Raw genomic sequence first — 19,007 nt, forward strand, 5'->3', positions numbered from 1 at the left:
TCTCTAGCCCATGGTGGCCAGTCTCTGCACTACACTTTAAGTAACACTGCAGCGCAGCCGAGGCCTGTTCTACATTAGTTATTGTTACCAAAATCATTACGCTCCAAGGCAGGAAAACCACTAGGATAAAAATGGCCCAGCTGCTACTGCTGCCTTTGTTGCAGAGGGACACCTTTTATACACATCTTCCTTCTCTGTATTTCATGGGTCTTCCCAGATTCTCACCTTAACATTATTTGTTTTCTTGATTTCTACAGAGACAGAATAAATCCTTTACTCTGCAGATATGTATGGCAAAGATCTTTCATGACTGCTGAAACATTTTTATTTTTCTCTCTTGTTTAATTATAGCCCCATTGAATCTGGCAGGTGGCAAGGCAGTGGAACTTTCATCTGGGCCCAGAACCAATGGTTCTGGGTCTGCAGAACCAATGGCAGCACCTGTAAAACCAGCAGCAAAAGAAAAAATAGCTTCCTTCTTGGAGAACAGATGGTCTTGTGGCCACAGTTTTTGTTTGTGCTCTGGTTTCAGCTGAGTGACTGCTACCGAGGAGTGGTGTTTGACAGCCTGGAGACACTCTTTGCTCGGAACGCGGCTACCGCTCTCCTCTGCCTGCTGAAGGCCATTGGCAATCGGGAGCACATCTATGTCATCAACATGGCCCAGGATTACACAGCCATGAAGGCCCGGGAGAAAGCCAAAAATGAGCAAGAAGGTAAGGCCATACCCTCCTGGGCTGTCCTCCAAGCCCTATAGGTCTTTCCTTTAAACAGAGCTCTAGGCTTTTAGGGTCCTTCCCTGCTGTGAGCACCCATTAGACTTATGTGCAGCTACATCTGCCATCTCACTGGCACCCCAGCTCTGCCCTGGAGGGTGGCTGGGAGTTCTTATTTCTACTTTGCATGTGAGGAAATTGAGACACAAGTGACCTGCTGAGAGATTGTAGAAGGAAGGATGGAACCCAGCTCTTCTCACCATAGGCACCTTCCTCTTTCCCCTGACATCACATTACATCCCTTCATCTTCTGTATTTACAGCCCACCGGAGGGTATCACAGGGCTTCCAGGTGGTTCAGTGGTAAAGAATCCACCTGCTCATGCAGAAGATACAGGAGACGGAGGTTCAGTCACTGGGTTGGGACAGTCTCCTGGATGGCAACCCACTCCAGTATTCTTGCCGGAAAAATCCTATGGACAGAGGAGCCTAGCTGGCTACAGTCCATGTGGCTGCAAAAAGTCAGACATGGCTGAGCAACTGAGCACTGACTGAGAGGACCACATCACAGGCCCCATCCTTACTCAGGTGACCCATTCATTAGCTTGTCAGTTTTAAGCCCACTGAGAATTTCCTGTAAGACCAGAGTAAAGCTTGTAACTTTAGGAAACAGTTTCTACATTTTAGCCTATTGTGTACCAGGCACTGCAGCAGATTGTGTACACTGAAAATGTCTTTAAAGGACACTTTGGGTCATTTAGGCCTCACAAAGATTATTGCCCCCATTCTACAGATGTGGAAAACGAGGCTCACAGATATCAAAAGTTTTGTGTAAGATCACAGAGCATATTAGTAAGAGCTGTGTAACTCTGAGTTCTTTGCTTTTTTGTCATTCCAGGGGCCTGTGAAAATTTTTCAATGATTGAATAGTACATACACACATACACAAAGAAAGTAATGTTAGCTTAAATTCCAAGTTTAGACAAAAGCAGACCCAGCAGATCTCGGCCCCCAAGGGAGAGGACGGTGCTACCCCTCAGAGGCAGAATCCTGCTTCAGCCTCAGCTCCGGCCATATCACTGCCCTTCCTCACTCAGCCTTGCCTCTGTCTTCCAGAACAGTCTGCACCAGTCATAATGCTTTTCCTTTTAAGGAAATATTTACAAACACTGAGCTCTCTTAGTTCATAGTGAAGTGAAAGTTGCTCAGTTGTATCTGACTCTTTGCGACCCCATGGACTATGCAGTCCATGGAATTCTCTAGGCCAGAATACTGGAGTGGGTAGCCTTTCCCTTTTCCAGGGGATCTTCCCAACCCAGGGATCAAAGCAGAACTCAAAGACTGCTTCCTTTTATTCTCGTCCAGAGATTGACCAGACATCTCACAGCAATATTTCAACCTCCAGATTCCTAGTTTCCAGAAAACTCATTTCCCCACAACAATCAACTTTTGAAAGAAAGTATCTCTTTTCATTTTCTCAATTACCTGTAGTTTTCATAGTTGCAATATAGGTTCCTATTCCCTTAATCATTTTTAAAAGTCCTGAGGCAGCATACAATATTATTATATTAGAATCTAGTTGTTATTGAACATTTATGAATGTGCCAGGCACTGGGCTAGGTGCCTTACATGATTGCTTATTTGATCCCCACAACAGCCCTGTGAAGGAAGAATTATTATTCTGATCTGTTACTATCCTCTGGTAAGTGTTAGAGACTAAGAACTCAAGATGAAGGTCTCTGAGCCCAAAGCTCAAACTTAGGGAAGCATCAGGCAAGACTGTGGTGCCTGTGACGTGTGCAGAAGCAGCCCAGAGCCTTCGTGCCAAGTGTGAACCACACTTCAGGACCTGGAATCTGCAGGGTGTGGAAGCTGACAGTCCTGTCACCTGAGCACTTTGGTGGCTTGTGTTAGTAACGGGTAAAGTCAGCGGGTGGTATATTACTTTTCTATTTCTCCAGTAATACACTGCTTTAAACTTGATGACTCACCACAGATATGTTCTCTGACAGTTCTGGGAGTCAGAAGTCCTAAAATTGAGGTGTCAGCAGAGCCATGCTCCTCTGGAGGCTCTAGGGGAGAATCCTCCTCGCCTTTTCTGGCTCCTAGAGGCCCCTGCGTTCCTCGGCTCGTGGGTCCTACCTCGCAACTCTCTGACCTCTGCCTCGTTGTCCCCTCTTCTTCTCTGACCCTGACCCTCCTGCCTGCCTCTGGTGGACCTCTGTGATTATATTGCGCCCGCTCAGATAATCCAGGGTAATCGCCCAACTCAAGACCTTTAATTTAATTACATTTGCAAAAAGTTCTTTCTGCCAGGTAGTGTGACATATCACAGGTTCTGGACATTAGCACGTGGACCTCTCTCGGGCCTCTGTTCAGCCTACCACAGATGGAAACCATTGTGGGAACTGTGTGAGTGCGGGAAAGCCCACCAGAGATTAGGAGGCCGCCTGTGGTACCCGCTGCCTCTCCCTGTCACACACGCACCACAGCATGCTTAGGCAAGAGCTGAACCACTGGGGTCCCCGCAGCCAAAGCTGGTGAGTGAGTTTTTCCCACCCTCCTGTTTGTTCCCCACAGAGCACAAACGCAGGGAAGCGCAGAAGAGAGAGAAGGAGCGTCTCCAAAGCATGGGTGAGGAAGAATATGATGCCTTGACAGAGGAGGAGAAGATAACCTTCAACCGAGAGGTTCAGCAAGCCCTGCGGGAGAGGAAGAGGAGGTCAGTGTCCAGGGCTGGTCGGAAGGGAAGCACTGCCCCAGGAGCAGTTTCCGTCAGGCGCACGGCCCATCCTGGAGACCAGGGTCATCGGGGCCGGCGGGGAGGCAGCAATGGTCACGGGAGACCTGGGAGGATGACTTGCTGAGAGCAGAAACAGGTGTCTTGCGCAGCCAGGGTGCTGGTTGCCGCAGCCTTCCCAGGTCTCCATTCTCCGGTCCTTCCTTCTTTCTGGGGGACCTGCGGGACCCAGGGCTAGAGGCTGTAGCGTAAAAAGAGGAGGGGCTTCTGGCCCCTGCACTCCTGCTGGCTCCCCTGAGAGCTATGGCTCATCAGCCTCTGTGCTCAGGTGTCCACAGATGACCCGGGGGGCCACTCTTGTGACGTGGGCATGGTGGTTGCCCTCCATAACTTAGCCGTTTCTCCTCCTTTCCTGGCCAGCGTCTTGGCCTTTGGTGGGGCCGACCATCCCGAGGTCTGACTGCCACTCCCACTTGCTCCTGGCCTGGGCAGTTCAGCAGAGACCCTGGGCAGGCTCCCAGGCCAGTGCTGTCAGCCCCCTTCTGTGCCCATCCCTGGGGACCACACGGGACTGACTGAATCCCCTCCATACCACCCACGAGACATGGCCCACGATTTCATGCTGTCTCCGATACAGGTGGGCAGTGTCCTGTCCTCAGATCTTCAGACATGCCAAGGGAGGGAGGGGGGTCTACTGCTTACCCCTCCCTAGGATTCCAAACACTGGTGGGGGAGGGGGCAAGATGCTACCTATAATTTAATCCCCTTTTCTCCTCTCCCCCTACCTCCAGACTCCTCCCACTGGCCCCCAAAGAGCTTTTATGTCCTCTACAGCATCAGTATATATATACATACCCACATCTCCTGCCTGGTCTACTGCAAAATGCCTGGGCCTCAGGAATCCCAGCTTTGGGATTCCAAACGAATCGCTTTTTTTTTTTCCCCTCTCATTCAGGTCATTTACTTTCAGGCATTCATCTCGCAGTGGACTTAGAAAATGCAAATCTGATTCTCAGAGCTCAGCAGTGACTTGTTTGTAATGCACACACACACAAAGTGATGAAGTAATGAGGAGTCAACTTCAATGAGCAGAGAGCCACAGCAGCCAGGAACAACCAGGGATTCCCAGAGAGGAAAACAAATGGATTCCGTATCTTCAGAAATGCCATCCCCTCCACTCTTTGTTTATACATGGTGCCCAGGCTTGGTGCCCTCTCTGCTGTTAGCAGCAGGGAGACACGGCTGAATCCATAGCTGGAAAGGAGAGAAAGAGAAAGAAGGAGAGGAACGTGGCCTTCAGCTGTAGCACCACAGCTCCAAGTGGGCCACAGTGGGGACCGCTGTGAAAAACGTCATTTCTTCTTGTCTAAACCTCAGACATGAGTGTAGAAAGCTGGGCCTCATCTGTACTGATATCAGAACAATCTTTGAAAGTTGTTTTTTAAGAGTGATAACATCCAGCTTATTTACAGCCCTTGCCTCACTCTCCTGTGAAAGGAGACTGGAATAGAGTTAGAGATCAGTTGAGAATTCCTCTTAGTTGAGGTTCAGTTATCAGTTTTACTAAATGACGATTCAAAGGTAGATGTGAGCCATCCTTTCCTCCTTTCTTCCCTTCTTTTCTTCTCTCCCTTCCATCTTCCTTCCTTCCTATAATATCTAGCTTTCTTTTGTTCTTTCCTGGTTTTTGTGCTGCAGAAAGCTCTGCACCATGTTCCCCCACCAGGTGATTGCAGCAGGGGAGGGGCTCGGGCAGGGCCCTCTGAACTCTTTTCTTCTCCGCCTGACTTAATGAAGGGAGCTGGAGAGACTGGCAAAGGAGATGCAGGAAAAGAAGCTACAGCAGGAACTTGAGCGACAGAAGGAAGAAGATGAGCTAAAACGGAAGAATAAAAAGCCAAAGCAGGGACCCGTGAAGGAGGAGCCATCCATGAAGAAATCTCAGATACCAAGCCGGCAGGTAGCAACCCGCCCTGGCCCCTCAGCGGCAGGCAGGTGCAGACTGGCCCACCACCACAGCTAGCATATCAGCCCAGCACATCTCCCCTCCAGAGAGCTGGCCTAGGACTGCGCAGACTCTGTGGTGGAGCAAAAGGCAGGAGGAGAGGGATCAGCATTTTCTGAGCACTGACTGTGTGTCCCGCACTTTCTTGTGCTTCCCATAATCCTGTCCTGTTACATCCTGTCCTTCCTCAGAGGTTCAGAGACGTGAGCCCCATCCGGAATTTAACAGGATGAGCTGTGACAGCTGTATGTGTGCACAGATCTGCCTCCTTCTGCTGTCTCCTGCAGCCCCCTGGATGGTGTTAAATCAACTGGTGGTGAAGAGCTGTTTGCAGTGAGCCACCAAGTCAGTGTGTTCAACCAGGAGCTGATCCTTGACCGCAGTCAAGGGAGGTGCTCCAGCATAAGCTGTCCTTATGGTTATCAGTCTGCCTGTCACGTCCCTGCCCACTGTGACACACGGTACCCAGGCTTCGTGCAGACTGGCCAGAGCAACGTGCAGGGTGGCGCCAGTGGCTGAGGGGTGGCTAGCTGGGGTGCACAGTGGCCACTCCAGCCCCGAGAGTTCTGAGGGTAGAACTAAAGCCAGACTCCCAGACGAGGTGCACTGGTCCCAGGAGGCAGATGGAAGAGCAGAGGAATCAGTGTCCAGGAGTCCCCATCAGGTAGAGCTCAGGAAGGAGCAGATCTGAGCACTTAAAACTTAGGCACCAAAACAAGGATAAGAAACAGGCTCCTGCAACCTTCCAAATGCAAGCCCTCCCCTCAGTAGGTGTTTCTTCCACACTCAGTCCACTTCCACTTGGAACAGGATATCTAGGCAGAACTCTGTAGACGGGAACATAACAGCAGGCACCCAGCCCTCCCTCCCCCACACAAATAAGGTGATCCACCCACTCCAGGAGACAGTGTTGTCAGTACTATCATGTCAGCCCTCTCCAGGCTGTAGAGACGGACATTTAAGGGGGGAGCCGATGCAGTGCAGAGAGGGGATAACCAGCCTGGGCCTCTCATGCCTCCACACCTGAGCTTAGGCAAGAGAAGAATGTCACTGGGCTGAACTGGACTGTATGTCATCAAAGAACAACCCCCAGACCTGTGAAGCCTCCTGGAGGGTTTCATCAGGAGGGGAGAAAATCAGAACCCACAAAGCAGTAAGAAAAAGAATAAGGTTGGTTTCTCTCTGCAAGGTTCATTAGATAAAATACAGGTTTGTTTAAGAGGCTGGAGTGTAGCCAGATTCTGAAGCCCTGTCTGTCCCCAGCAGCACTGATTAATCTGTATACATAATCTGTATAATTTTAATAACTTGGCACTACGAGAGCTTTTACTCTGTGACAGACACTGTGTTATAAGCTTTTTACATGTTCTCACACATTTAACTTTCAGTGGGCCTCTAGGGTAGTTATTAATATCGCTGTCAACACGATACAGATGGGCCAAAGATGTGGATTGCTCACCCATGGTCACACAGCTAACAATTGTGAGACCAGGTTTGGACCTCTAAATTCAGTGGCCTCTCCGGAGGAAAGGCTCGTCTTGAGACTCTTTTCCTGTTGATCCTTCAGAGCAGCAGCTGTCAACCAGGAGTGAACATTACAGCTGCTAGGCATAATGCCCGGCCCCAGCCAGCTCCATGACAAGGAAGGGCCACAGAGTGAATCTCCTGAGAAAGGGCCCCACACAACCCATAGGCACAGCCCTGGTGTGTATGTGAGGGGCTGGAATCCTATGAAGCCATCTTACAAAGCAGAATGCCCTCTTTCTCCTTCTTTTGCGATTTGTTCTCCCTGAAAGAACTGTTTTAAGAATGTTTTATGTGTTTTTGCCTTCTAGATTCTTACTTTTTCCAAACTAGAGGTGAAGATTGACGCAATAGAAAGAAAAGCGTCCGTCAGAGACCAGGTAGCAGTGGAGAAGGAAGAATGGATGAGAGGAGGGGGAACCTCTTGTCAGATATCAACATGCTTTGGTTTCCTCTTGTCCAGGAGCAAGAAGACAACGAGGGGGACCTCCCGAAGGACACTGACAAGAACATGGCGCAGAAGTTTAAGACCTTCGAGCTGACCCTGAAGGACATCCAGAACATCCTCACGTACTGGGACCGGAAGCAGGGGATTCTGCTGCACCACATCGGCGCTGAGGACATGAGCCATGAGGACGGGGCCGACCAGCGCCAGGTTCCCTCCGGCGGACGCCGAGGCCGCAAGGACCGGGAGCGGGAGCGCGCGGAGAAGGAGCGAGCCGAGAGGGAGCGCCTGGAGCGGGAGAGGGCCGAGAGGGAGCGGCTGGAGAAGCTCCGTGCACAGGAGGAGCGCAGCGACGGAGGCGAGGGCGAGGAGGAGGACCACGAAGGGAAGAAGGATCTGGGTGTGCCGTTCATAAACATCCAGACGCCTGACTCGGAAGGCTCGAGCTGGAAGCAGGCCCTGGAAAATGAGAGGCTTCCTAAAGGGGAACAGGTACAGACTTTCCTCCAAGACAGAGATGTAACGGTCAGGTAGCCAGGCAGCCGTACCGAGCTAGTCCTTGTAGATGTGTTTTTAACACAAATCCCAGATCCCCTTAATTCCATTCATCTCTGATATCCCTTTGTATATAAAACAAAAATGGCTAAAAGGACCTTTTTCTATGTGATGAAGTATCCATAGGAAGTTCCACAGATCTAAACTATTCCATCTAACCTTATAAAAAGCCATGCATAAAGTTAACTTTAGTATTGACAATACTGTGTTATAGGTTGGCAAGGCAGGTATACTTCGGGGGTGATGCAAATGGCTCAATTATTCTAATATTTCTTTCCCATAAGCTTCCCACCATGACAGAAATTATACGACCAGACAGCTTCTTATTCCTAGAAACAAAAGCATCATATTCAGAAACCCCTTTGGCAGTGATTTGGAGGGATGGTTATTATAACCTTTCATCCCGGGACAGACTTTTTCAGTGAAACACCAAAAACAAATATTTGAGGCTACAGGTCATTTAGTCTCCATCCCGAACACCGACCCCCAACAATGGATAGGACTGGAGATGACTCTGTTCAGATACAGCTTGATTTACAAAAGCAGGTAGCAAGCCAAATTTGAACAGGGGGGCCGCAGTCTACCCACTGGTTTAGTTTCGTATTTATCAGAAACTAGATGCAAACTTAAAAGCAGAGAGCAGAGCCTGAGAGGAACCGCGAGTTAGACTTGTTTAAAGAACTTCCTGCCTCTATTAATTTAATTAGGGGATGCAAATTATTCATCCCTTTCCTCACAGATATTCTGAATCCCGGGCGTTAACTCTAGCTACATGTTAGTCAGGAAGTATCTTCAACTTTCTGACGGAGAGAATTAGCAACACAGGATTACGTGAAGATAGCTACTTGCTTGAGCTAATAGCCTGTTTGGCCCACTCAGGTGGCCTCATGGTTGTGACGGCAACAATTAATCAAGGGATAGCATCCTTTTTCTGAAGGTTTTACAAGCTGAGGAGAAAATTGCTACCAGATTTTCAAGTCATCTGCTCTGGATGGCTCTCATTCATTATGTATCGGAGTAGAATGGGAAATGCTACAGGAATAAGTTGACTCTCTCCTTTCTTTTTCAACGTCTCTCTTCATTCCCATCTCCCACCGCATCCCCAGAACTTTGATGCACTCTTTTCTCTTTGCTGTATATGACCTGCTCTAGCCCTAACTCTCTCTTACCTTTGAAAAGGAAGAACACTTAAAGGTGGAAGAGCTGTTAACAGGGGATCTGAAAATAAGTGAAACAGCTCTACACTATAGACATCAGAATCTTAAGAGATGGTCTCTTTAAACAGAGGTTTGAGCCCCAGCTGTGCGCGAGGCCATGTGCTGTATCAGCCTAGTTCCAGTCCTAATGAGCGTTACAGTCCAGTTGCAGAGGTAGACCATCAAGCAATCATAATAAAGTGACCAAGGTTATGATAAGAGAGGGAGCCTGAAGCCCATAGCAAGAGCCCCAGCTGGGTCTGGAGGTGTGGGGTCTGGAAAGACCTGCAGAGCCGTGTCAGAGGCCCATTACACACCATCCCTGACACATGCCTATGTCAGGGCGTCGCCTGAGAAAGGTGAGAGAAAGGAGGAAGGGGCTCACTGTCCTGTGCTCTTTCAAGGAGGCTGTGAGGGGTAGCGTGCCCTCTGCACCAGAAATTCATCTTGATCTTTTCCTTTAGATCCTAGACATCTTGGGCCTGGGCTCCTCTGGACCACCTATCCCACCACCTGCTTTATACTCAATCATCTCCTACCCTGCGAAGCGACAGCCTTTGGCCATGACAGAAATCCTGAAGCATTTCGTGTTTGTAACTCCACCCTCTGAAGACTTCTCCCTGATTGAGGAGAAAAGAGAAGTGGAAGCAGAAACAGAGCTTTCAACCACCCCAGGCTCCTCGAAGGTAAATGGAGAAACTTATCCTCCTGACCTTGGTGAGACTTCACATGGACCCTCCATGTGGCCAAAAATTGAGCCCGGGGTTGATGTCAAGCTCACTGGGGTGTTTGCCTCCACTCGCTTGGGATTCCACCCGAGCCTCCCTAAGCTGCACCTTCCCTGGGTCTGACTCTTCCTGTGCCCCCAAGAAGAGACTGAAAATGGCACTTGTTGATTCACTCTGAAGCCCATTTGCAAAAAAAAAAAAAAAGTGAAACTAGCTCTTTTAAAAAGGTAGCAGAATGTATTGTGAAGCTAAGGTAATTCACACGGTGCAGAAGAATACAAGAGTTAACAGACACAGGAAACACACACCATTAGAGAAAGAAAAGACTATTAAGAAATTATATGGGGAAGATTGGATATTTTGGATAAAGTTGCTTTTTATCTCCTTGCCTGACACAGTGCAGTAACAGTAATTCCACCTAGATTAAAAGGATAAGTGAATCAAAATGAAATCATGTAAAAGTAGAAAATTTATTTTTACATATACAGTTAATGGAATAAATAAAAAAAGAAAACTAGATTTGACTAGTAATATGAAGAATGCATGGATATTAAAAATTACAGAGGGCCTTTCTGTTCCCAGAGGAGTAGTTCAGTTCAGTCGCTCAGTCATGTCCAACTCTTTGTGACCCCATGGACTGCAGCACACCAGGCTTCCCTGTCCATTACCAACTCCCAGAGCCTACTTAAACTCATGTCCGTAGCATTGGTGATGCCATCCGACCATCTCACCCTCTGTCGTCCCCTTCTCTTCCCGCCTTCAATCTTTCTCAGCATCAGGATCTTTCTCAGCGTCAGGATCTTTTCCAGTGAGTTGGTTCTTCACATCAGGTGGCCAAAGAGGAGTATGGGGGCCAAAATTTGAATCACCTCCTAGCTTTCTTCCTATAAACCATGCATGTTAGCAAAAAACAAAATCAGCAGCAAATAGTTTTCTATAGGCCCTGCTGACACCTCAATTAGGTAACAGAGAGCCCCAAGCTTCAGTTTGGTAAGTAAATAGACAGTCAACATCAGGTCTCAGCACTGGTGGGCAGGCCTTACTTGGGCAGAGTCCAATAAAAAGGTAAAAAAGAAAATATTGCCATCATCAGAGGTGACTATTACACCAACCTCTTTTCTGAAAATTGAACCTTAAGGGGAAAGAGTTTAGCTTTCTTTAACTTACAGTTTTAGAAGGAACTCAGGCTCCTCTCCAGTACATGAAGGAAAGCTCTTCTTTCTAGGAGAACGACAGCTGAAATCATAGAAAGAATGGTAGAGTTAGAAAGGCACCATTCTGATATCCCCAATGACGCACTTGATTAAGGAGTGCCAGGGGATTCCTGGAGTGCTGGTTTGCTGGAGAACAAGACACTCTGAGCCGGAGCGTCATCCCATGGGTGGCTGGCTGGCTGCAGAGAGGGAAGTCCGCTTTGCCATGGCCAAGATCTGCGAGCATCACTGCAGCCACACAGACACCCTTTGGATCTGTAATCATGAGTCAACCTGACATCATTTGTCTCCCACTGTAACAGAGTATGATGTGCACAGCATCCTCTCTGAATCTAATCAAGTTTTTAAATCTTTTTTTCAGCTTACATGAAATACAGGAAATAAGTAAGTTTTAAGGGACACTCTGAGAACAGTCAAAAGATTTGCAGACTATGGAATATTCTGTCATGATGCAGATTTGGTCTATGAAAAAAAATCAGTGTGATTGGGAGAAAATGAGAAATCTAGATTTAAAAAAAATACTAAAGAAGCACAACAACAAAATGCAGTATGGGAACACATTCCAGACCAGCTTCCAGCTTTCTCTGGAGCTTTGGCCTCCTTTCAGGGAATCGGGTACCAGGGAAAGCCCTAGACTCCTCTCCACACTTCTCTCCTACAGTAGTGTCGTAGTCTGGGCCCTGCCATTCTCAGCAGTTGACAGCATCTTGAACCTGAGGAGGTCACCCCAGAATGCAGGCGGCGAGTTCACCCCAAACTGCAGGCAGTGTCATGGGCATTCCTGTCTCCTGCTTCTGTGGTCGTAGGATAAATGTTTAAGACCCTGTGCTCATTTTCAATTTAAGACCCAGGAGGAGCAAATCACCTCATCTAAAGGGAGCAAACAGAAAACGAAAGAAAAAGAGAAAGAAAAAACGGATCAGCCACGTGAGACTCAGAAGGAGAAACGTCGAATGGCCTTCAACAGGAAGGGCCTTTCTGCAGGAACTTCCGGAACCATTGCTCCACTGTCGGACGTAGAGCAAAACAACTTATCTGGGCAGCATTCGCAGGAGAAATTCACCAGGTGGGCCTCGGAACCACCCAGGGAGGGGAAGGCCGAAGCTCCAAATGAGGGTGTGGCTGTCACAGCCTCAGATGGGAACCAGGTTGTCCTGACTGATAAGGACCTCCGTGGTGGTCAAGGACTGCCATGCCTAACCGCAGCAGGACCAGGACCGGACTTCTCCCAGGCAACAGTCCTGTCTTCTCTTGGCCCAAAGGAAGCATCCTCACAGTAAAAGCATGTGTGGTCATTTTCAGGCTGAATCATTTCCGGTGGATCGTGCCTGCCAACGGTGAGGTGACATTGCGCCTACACTTCTCTTCCAACGATCTTGGGATCTTTGACCAAACATTTAACTTTGAGATCCTTGGAACTCACCGCCAGTACCAGCTTTACTGCCGAGGTGTCTGCACTTACCCATACATTTGCCAAGACCCAAAGTAAGTGTATTTTGCTCTTAAAGAAAAGATTGGCAGATACATTTTTGTTTTCCCCCATGGGACTTTGACCAAGGTGTGTCTTAATAGAAATGTGGAACCCGGGCAGCATCCCAGGCCCTCTTGTACTGGGCTCCAGAGCCATGGACATTGATTGAGTCACAGAAATGACATGGTACCATGTGGCTATAATAGAACGCTAGCAGATGTGAAGGGCAAGGGGATGTCTTCCTGTGGCAAGTTAGTTTATTTAACTTTTAAGCAAATATAAACAGATTTTATATTTGCTATAGGACTTTTATCCTGTAACCTCAGTATATGTATATATCTCCACAGACAGATTTTTTTCCTGAGTACCAAACACTGAGCCCCTTATGCACCACATAAAGGTCCCTGGCTTGAGGAAGCCAGGGGAATTTTTATAGCTTGTACACCTAGAGGAGTTTTTCTGCCATTCTCACCAAGGGGCCATGTCGGACAGGGAACTCAGAAGCTGGTTAAGATCCACCAGAACTAGATTTCCTTAGGGTTTCTCAGGACTTTTTCTAGCTAGGCACAGTAGAACAGGAAGTCCAGCTCAGTTTCATCATCAGCCCCATTATGAAAGGCATTACTGGGAATATTTTTTTTCTCAGGTTCAAACTGTACTGTCTTCCCTCAGGGTTGGTTACATAAATGTCCTCAAATTAAGAGTCATTCCAGAAATGTCCTCAAATTAAGAGCTGTTCTGTCTCCAGACTCCTGGACCCTTAGCTGAACAGGGAATGTTGGGTTCATGTATACATCATGTGGAGGCATTCAGACACTTCTCCTCTCCTCTTCCTCCTCTGTGTTCAGGGTGGTATTCCCTCAGCGGAAGATGGACATGAAGGCAAATGAGATCATCTTTAAGAAGTATATTGTGAGCATGGAGAGGTTTCACTTCGGACCACTGCTTTGTGGGAAATCAAGAGATAAGTAAGTGTTCCATTATTTCAAAGCAGATTTCAGACTTCTGGGTTGGACCCATGAAGAGTACAAGCCAGGGTGCCTGTGTGTTAATAGTAGATCTTACTGACATTGCCTCAGGCAGCCCTGCTCCACAGATCAGGAGAAGTGGCTTCTTGTGCCCCAAGTTTCTGCTAAGCTCTCAAGTGACTGAGGATGCTATTTTCCCAGATGGGGTGGCCTGGAGGAAGACCTAGTTTGGGTAGGGGAATGGTAGAATGTAGAGTTTACTTGGGGGTGTGTTCAGTTTGAGATGCTCGAGAGATATAGCTAGAAGCCGCAGAAAGCAAGGCGTAGTCTATATGGTTTTGGTTCTCAGAGGAGAGTCTGTTTCAAGACAAAAAAAGTGCCATGGGTCTGATGAGATCACCTAAATGAGAGTACACAGGAAGGCGAGGACCGTGGATGAAGCCCTAAAGAATTCTACCACTCACAAGAGATAAGAGGGCAGGGGCCACTGGCGGAAACCGGGGGAGCATGGTGTCCTGGAGCCATGAGAAGGGGGCGTGGCCACCCATGTTGACTGTGGCAGGGAGGGTGGAAAGGTGATGACATCAGTGTCCCTGGGGCTTAACAACACGGAAGTCATAGGACCCTCTCAGGGGCTTTCTGAGGATGAAACCCAAGTAGAGTGAGTTGAGGAGTGAGTGGGAGGTGAGAGAATAGGGACAGAGTGTGGAGGTGGTTCTTTGGAAAAGCTTGACTGTAAAGGGAGATGGAGGCCGCTGAGGACAGGAGGGAGACCTGGAGTGTGGGGAAGGCTGTTCGTTTACTGTTGCTCTTGATGTTTAGATGTCAAGGGGGGAAGTAGGGAGGAAGAAGCTAGAGTTTCCAGAGAAAGTCAGGGCGGTGAGTGGTGCAGCTCCCTGAAACAACACGAGAGGTGGAGATGCTGGCTTTGCCAGGAAGAGGGACCGGCATCACATCAGAGGAAGGTGAGATGGCTTCAGGTGCAGGTAGGGTCACAGATTTGGCTGGAATGGTGAGGAGGTTCCCATGCAACCATTTTCTCCATAGTGAATGATGTGAGGTCATCCCTAACAGTGAGGCAAGTGGAAGGAAGTTTAAAATGTTGGGAAAATGGAGAAGGTATAAAACAGGTTTTGTGCAAAGTAGGAGAGGGAGAATATTAGAGAAATAGATTAAGAATATCTGGCAGAACTGGGGGCCCAGCTAAGGTCAATGGTCATAAATATTTAGTGACACAAGTTTTTTTTAGTCATATATAAGAAGAGTTGACTCATTGGAAAAGACTCTGATGCTGGGAGGGATTGGGGGCAGGAGGAGAAGGGGACGACTGAGGATGAGATGGCTGGATGGCATCACGGACTCGATGGACGTGAGTCTGAGTGAAGTCCGGGAGATGGTGATGAACAGGGAGGCCTGGCGTGCTGCGATTCATGGGGTTGCAAAGAGTCGGACACGACTGAGCGACTGAACTGAACTGAACTGATAAGTCATATATATAGGCAGGAAGGTGAGACCAAAAACAGAACTAGGATCTCAACCATGTCTTAATTCTATCTAGCATTTATTGTGATAAGTGGTGAATGATTATTTCTATGCTTACTTGGTGAAATTAATGAGCCAATTTAGTTCTCCATTCCTTTCATAATCTCCTATTTATTTCCTAAGATATTGGACTAGAAAATGAAGTTGAAGAGAGTTGCCTGTTGATGGAGAGGATCCTTAAGACCCAGTAGAAAGGCTTAGACAAGAGAAGGGGTGGGAGTCAGGTTGATGGATGTGATGTACACCCATCAGCAGCTGGAGGTGGGATTCAGGGAAATGATGGCCAGTTCAGAGAGGTTTGTGTTCAGAGCAGCATTGGAATTAACTAGGGTATGAGGCCAGACAGCCGTGATCCAGGAGGGCAATTACAGTGGTCCCTAAATGAGTATCATTTATCTTTTAAGACTTGCTGAGCCTCAACATCCTCATCTGCAGAACGGGAAAATAATAGCACCCACTGCACAGTTTTGGAAAGACCAAACCAGAGTACACATGTAACTTTTAGCAAAGTGCTTGGTGATCATTAACAGTGAGATGTGAAGGCCACCACCTCTCTGGCAGTTACACAGAGAGAGCTCTGTCTCTTGGATTAATCTCTGCCATGCCTTCTCCTTCCTTCCTCCGCTGCAGACTGTCCAGAGCTCCTCAGACTGTTTGTGGGCACAGTGGCTCCGTGCTCTCCTGACCTGTGCTACCACCTCCAGCGATGTGTGTGTCCGTTGATGTTCCCTGTGCCTTCTCTGGCTGCTTTTCTGTTCGGCACCATTAACTGGGCAGTTTGCAGTGCTTACAGTGCTCCATTCAGCGGGTCTCTCCCTAAAGTACTAGGGAACAGAAACAGCCCTGAACAGTGAGCAGTGTCAAATGCATCTATGTCGGAACGGTAGCCTCCTGTGCGACTGTAGGAGAAGGTGGTAAATGAGGTCTTCTCTAAGATATGAAATAACAGGTCACTCAAACGATTATCTCTCTTGAAAGCATAAGCACTGGGAAGGATAGAGCTGCAGATGTCTTAGTTAGAAATCTTTGCCGTAGTAACAACTGCCATTTATTGGGCATTTGTTATCTGCAGCTGCCCTCAGAGCACTAGGTGTTCTATCTTGATATCCAGAGTATCAAATACACTCTTGATATTTCATTTGCTACTTGAAATCCTGAGAGTTTTTATCACCCCGTCTTAAAGATGAGACCAAGGTTTGGGGTGGGTTTGTGGGGGAGTAGTCAGGTCACAGCTGCAGGTCTTCGCCATAAGGTTTCTGTTCGTAGCCTTCATGCCACTGCCTCTGTGTAGCCACTTTATCCTTTGAAATCGCCTTGCGCCTCACAGTCTGCTTTTCCACCTGAATTCTCAACCAGTCCTCACATCCACATCCCTAATTTTCGTTCACTTCCAGGTACAAGTCCTCCTTGTTCCCAGGCAACATGGAGACACTGACAATCCTGAACAGCTCCCCAATGGTCGTGGAGGTGTTCTTCTGTTTTCAGAATGACATCAAAGCAAACACCTACTTCCTGGAGCCCATCAACATGACTCTGAAACCCAATGAGAAGCAGGTACAGTCACGTGGAAACAAGTCTACCAGGGCAAGGCTCTCCTTTGAAGCCTGAGGCCTTGGCATCCTGGATATAAGTGTTCTTTGTTTTGACTCTCCCATTAGACGCTGAATGTATGGGCCTACCCTACTGCAGTCGGGGTCTTTGAAGACAGCATTGTGTGCTGCATCAAGGAGAACCCCGAGCCAGCTGTCTTCAAGTTAAGCTGCCAGGGTGTCCGCCCAGAACTGGAGCTGGATCCCAGACAATTGCATTTTGACCGGCTCTTGCTGCACAGGTCAGAGTTCTAGATAATTCCAGGACTGGAATGCAATTTAAAGAACATTTAGTTCTAAAGTGACCAACTCATCCTGATCTGCTTGGGACCTGCCTGGTTTTAGTGTTGAAAGTCCTCCATCTGGGAGACTTCTGGTCCTGTGCAAATCAGGATGGGTGATAACCCTCTGAGTTCACAGGTTGTCGGCTTGGGTTCAGTGAATGGACTGCAGGCTGTTTAAGGACTTGTCTAAGATCAACCGCCAAAGTATGTGCATGTTTGTGTTTTTCAGAAGGGCTAGCTTTTTTCAGATTTTCAGTCCATTACCCTAAAAGGTTAAGAATCTTGGCTCTAGAAATTTAGAGGACAAGCAGAAAACACTAGACCAGACCTAGAACTTACACATCATTCATGGAAATTGTATTATTCTAAATAGAGAATGTTTATTTCTGAGGCAGCTAGGTGAGTATATTGATTCGTGTATCCTGCGTTCCCTAATCATCACAGGTAGGCCCCGATCCCTGCAATAAATAGTAACAAACTAGTATGAATTGAAATAACCAGAACTTTTTTTCTGACTTGCCATAATAAATCAAAATTGTTTGAAACTGACAGGATTTCCTTTGGTCTCTGCAGAAAAGACTCCAAGGCAGTTCTTCTCCGCAACATCACACTCCTGCCCCTGGCCTGGAGGATCACCAGCCTGGAGCACCTGGGCGAAGACTTCACCGTGTCCACCATGCAGGGGATCATAGCTGCCAAGTCTGAGTATAGCCTTCAGGTGCAGTTCCAGCCCTCCAAACCTGTCAATGTCAAGAAGGCAATCCGGTTGGAGGTGAGGCTTCATATGTCTTCAGACCTGGTCACCCAGATGTGTGCACATTGGGTTCACTGACACCCACACTACCAACTCACTGACACACCAAGGCAACTCTCCATGTTACACGTTCCCTTCTAACCTATGTTTGACAACCCACAACGCCCTGCTCTGCTTCTCTTCCCAGGTTATATTCCTTCAACATCCACACGAGGAAATGCCTTGGTTTTTGGTCACTCTGAAAAGCACTCTGGTGAACTTTATTTGATTTCTGTATCTCTTAAATTGTCCTTATTTTCCCCAATTACAAAATTTAATCCCCCCTCATTTCCCTGCCATCCAGTAGAGTAGCAAAGGAAAGAGGATGCTCTGGGCACTTAGTCTCTATCAATAGAGAAGAACTATATAAATTCTGGATCTGACAACCCAAGTTCTTTGTTTTACCTTCCCCTCCTGCTGCCAGCCCTTCTTGTCATCTCTATCAGAGGCTGAGCATCACAAGAAAGAAGGTAAACTCAAGCAATCCAATTTGTTTCATGAAACATTGTCAGAATGCTTGATGAAAGGAAAGATGGAAACTCTGAATTAAAGCTTGAGTTTGGTGACAGCTACAGATGTCCCCCCAGCCCCTTAATAAGACACCAGCCGTGGGGAGTTGGCCACTTAGCTTTCCAGCTTGGGGCTTCAGCAGAGAGGCAAGTGGTCTCCAGGCAGATATAAAGAGCCATACCCACTGCCCAGTGGCTCTTCCCCTTGAAACACAGACCCTTTACTGCCCCATCGTCAGTCTCAGGAGTCAACAATCAGATCCAGCTAAAGACTGACAGCAGTTCGGATGATCCTCAGGACAGTGAGGGAGGTGCCACCATCAGAGATGACCACAGAGGGGACAGCAATCAGGAGAGGTACCGCCATCAGGGACAACAGAGGGGACAGAAGTCAGCTGGAGGCTAGGAGTCTTGCTTTTACTTATTTTTTCAACTTTTCCAGCTTTAATAGTAGTGATTTTTTTATCTGAAATTTCCAAAAGAGAGACATTAAGCACTCATTTAATATGAACAATCTGACACTTTTATCATAAGTTGAATCAGAAATAAAGAACAAAGCAGTTCAGATTTATAAAATGAATTAAAGCAATTTAGAATATAAAAGATTTTCATTTCAACTGTCAGAAAAATGCTCTTCAGGTTTATTTGACTTAAAAGTTCAAAGAAGACTTTCCTACTGTGTGTACTCACAACCCAAACTTCAGTAAGGTGATGCCAGTGATACAGATT

At 47.6% G+C, this 19,007-nt stretch overlaps 1 protein-coding gene across 1 annotated transcript in view; it reads left to right on the forward strand.

Moving 5' to 3' along the window:
* Nucleotides 1–19,007, forward strand: part of HYDIN (HYDIN axonemal central pair apparatus protein) — a 317,377-nt gene that overhangs the window by 244,403 nt on the left and 53,967 nt on the right. The window contains 12 exon segments of the mRNA XM_052656756.1: nt 533–716; nt 3,296–3,437; nt 5,253–5,415; nt 7,296–7,383; nt 7,386–7,921; nt 9,645–9,866; nt 11,968–12,188; nt 12,425–12,607; nt 13,442–13,561; nt 16,498–16,657; nt 16,762–16,934; nt 17,550–17,748. Coding sequence (XP_052512716.1) covers nt 533–716; nt 3,296–3,437; nt 5,253–5,415; nt 7,296–7,383; nt 7,386–7,921; nt 9,645–9,866; nt 11,968–12,188; nt 12,425–12,607; nt 13,442–13,561; nt 16,498–16,657; nt 16,762–16,934; nt 17,550–17,748 — 2,391 coding nt within the window.

This window comes from Budorcas taxicolor, chromosome 18, assembly GCF_023091745.1.
Source record: "Budorcas taxicolor isolate Tak-1 chromosome 18, Takin1.1, whole genome shotgun sequence".
NCBI classification, from domain to species: domain Eukaryota; kingdom Metazoa; phylum Chordata; class Mammalia; order Artiodactyla; family Bovidae; genus Budorcas; species Budorcas taxicolor.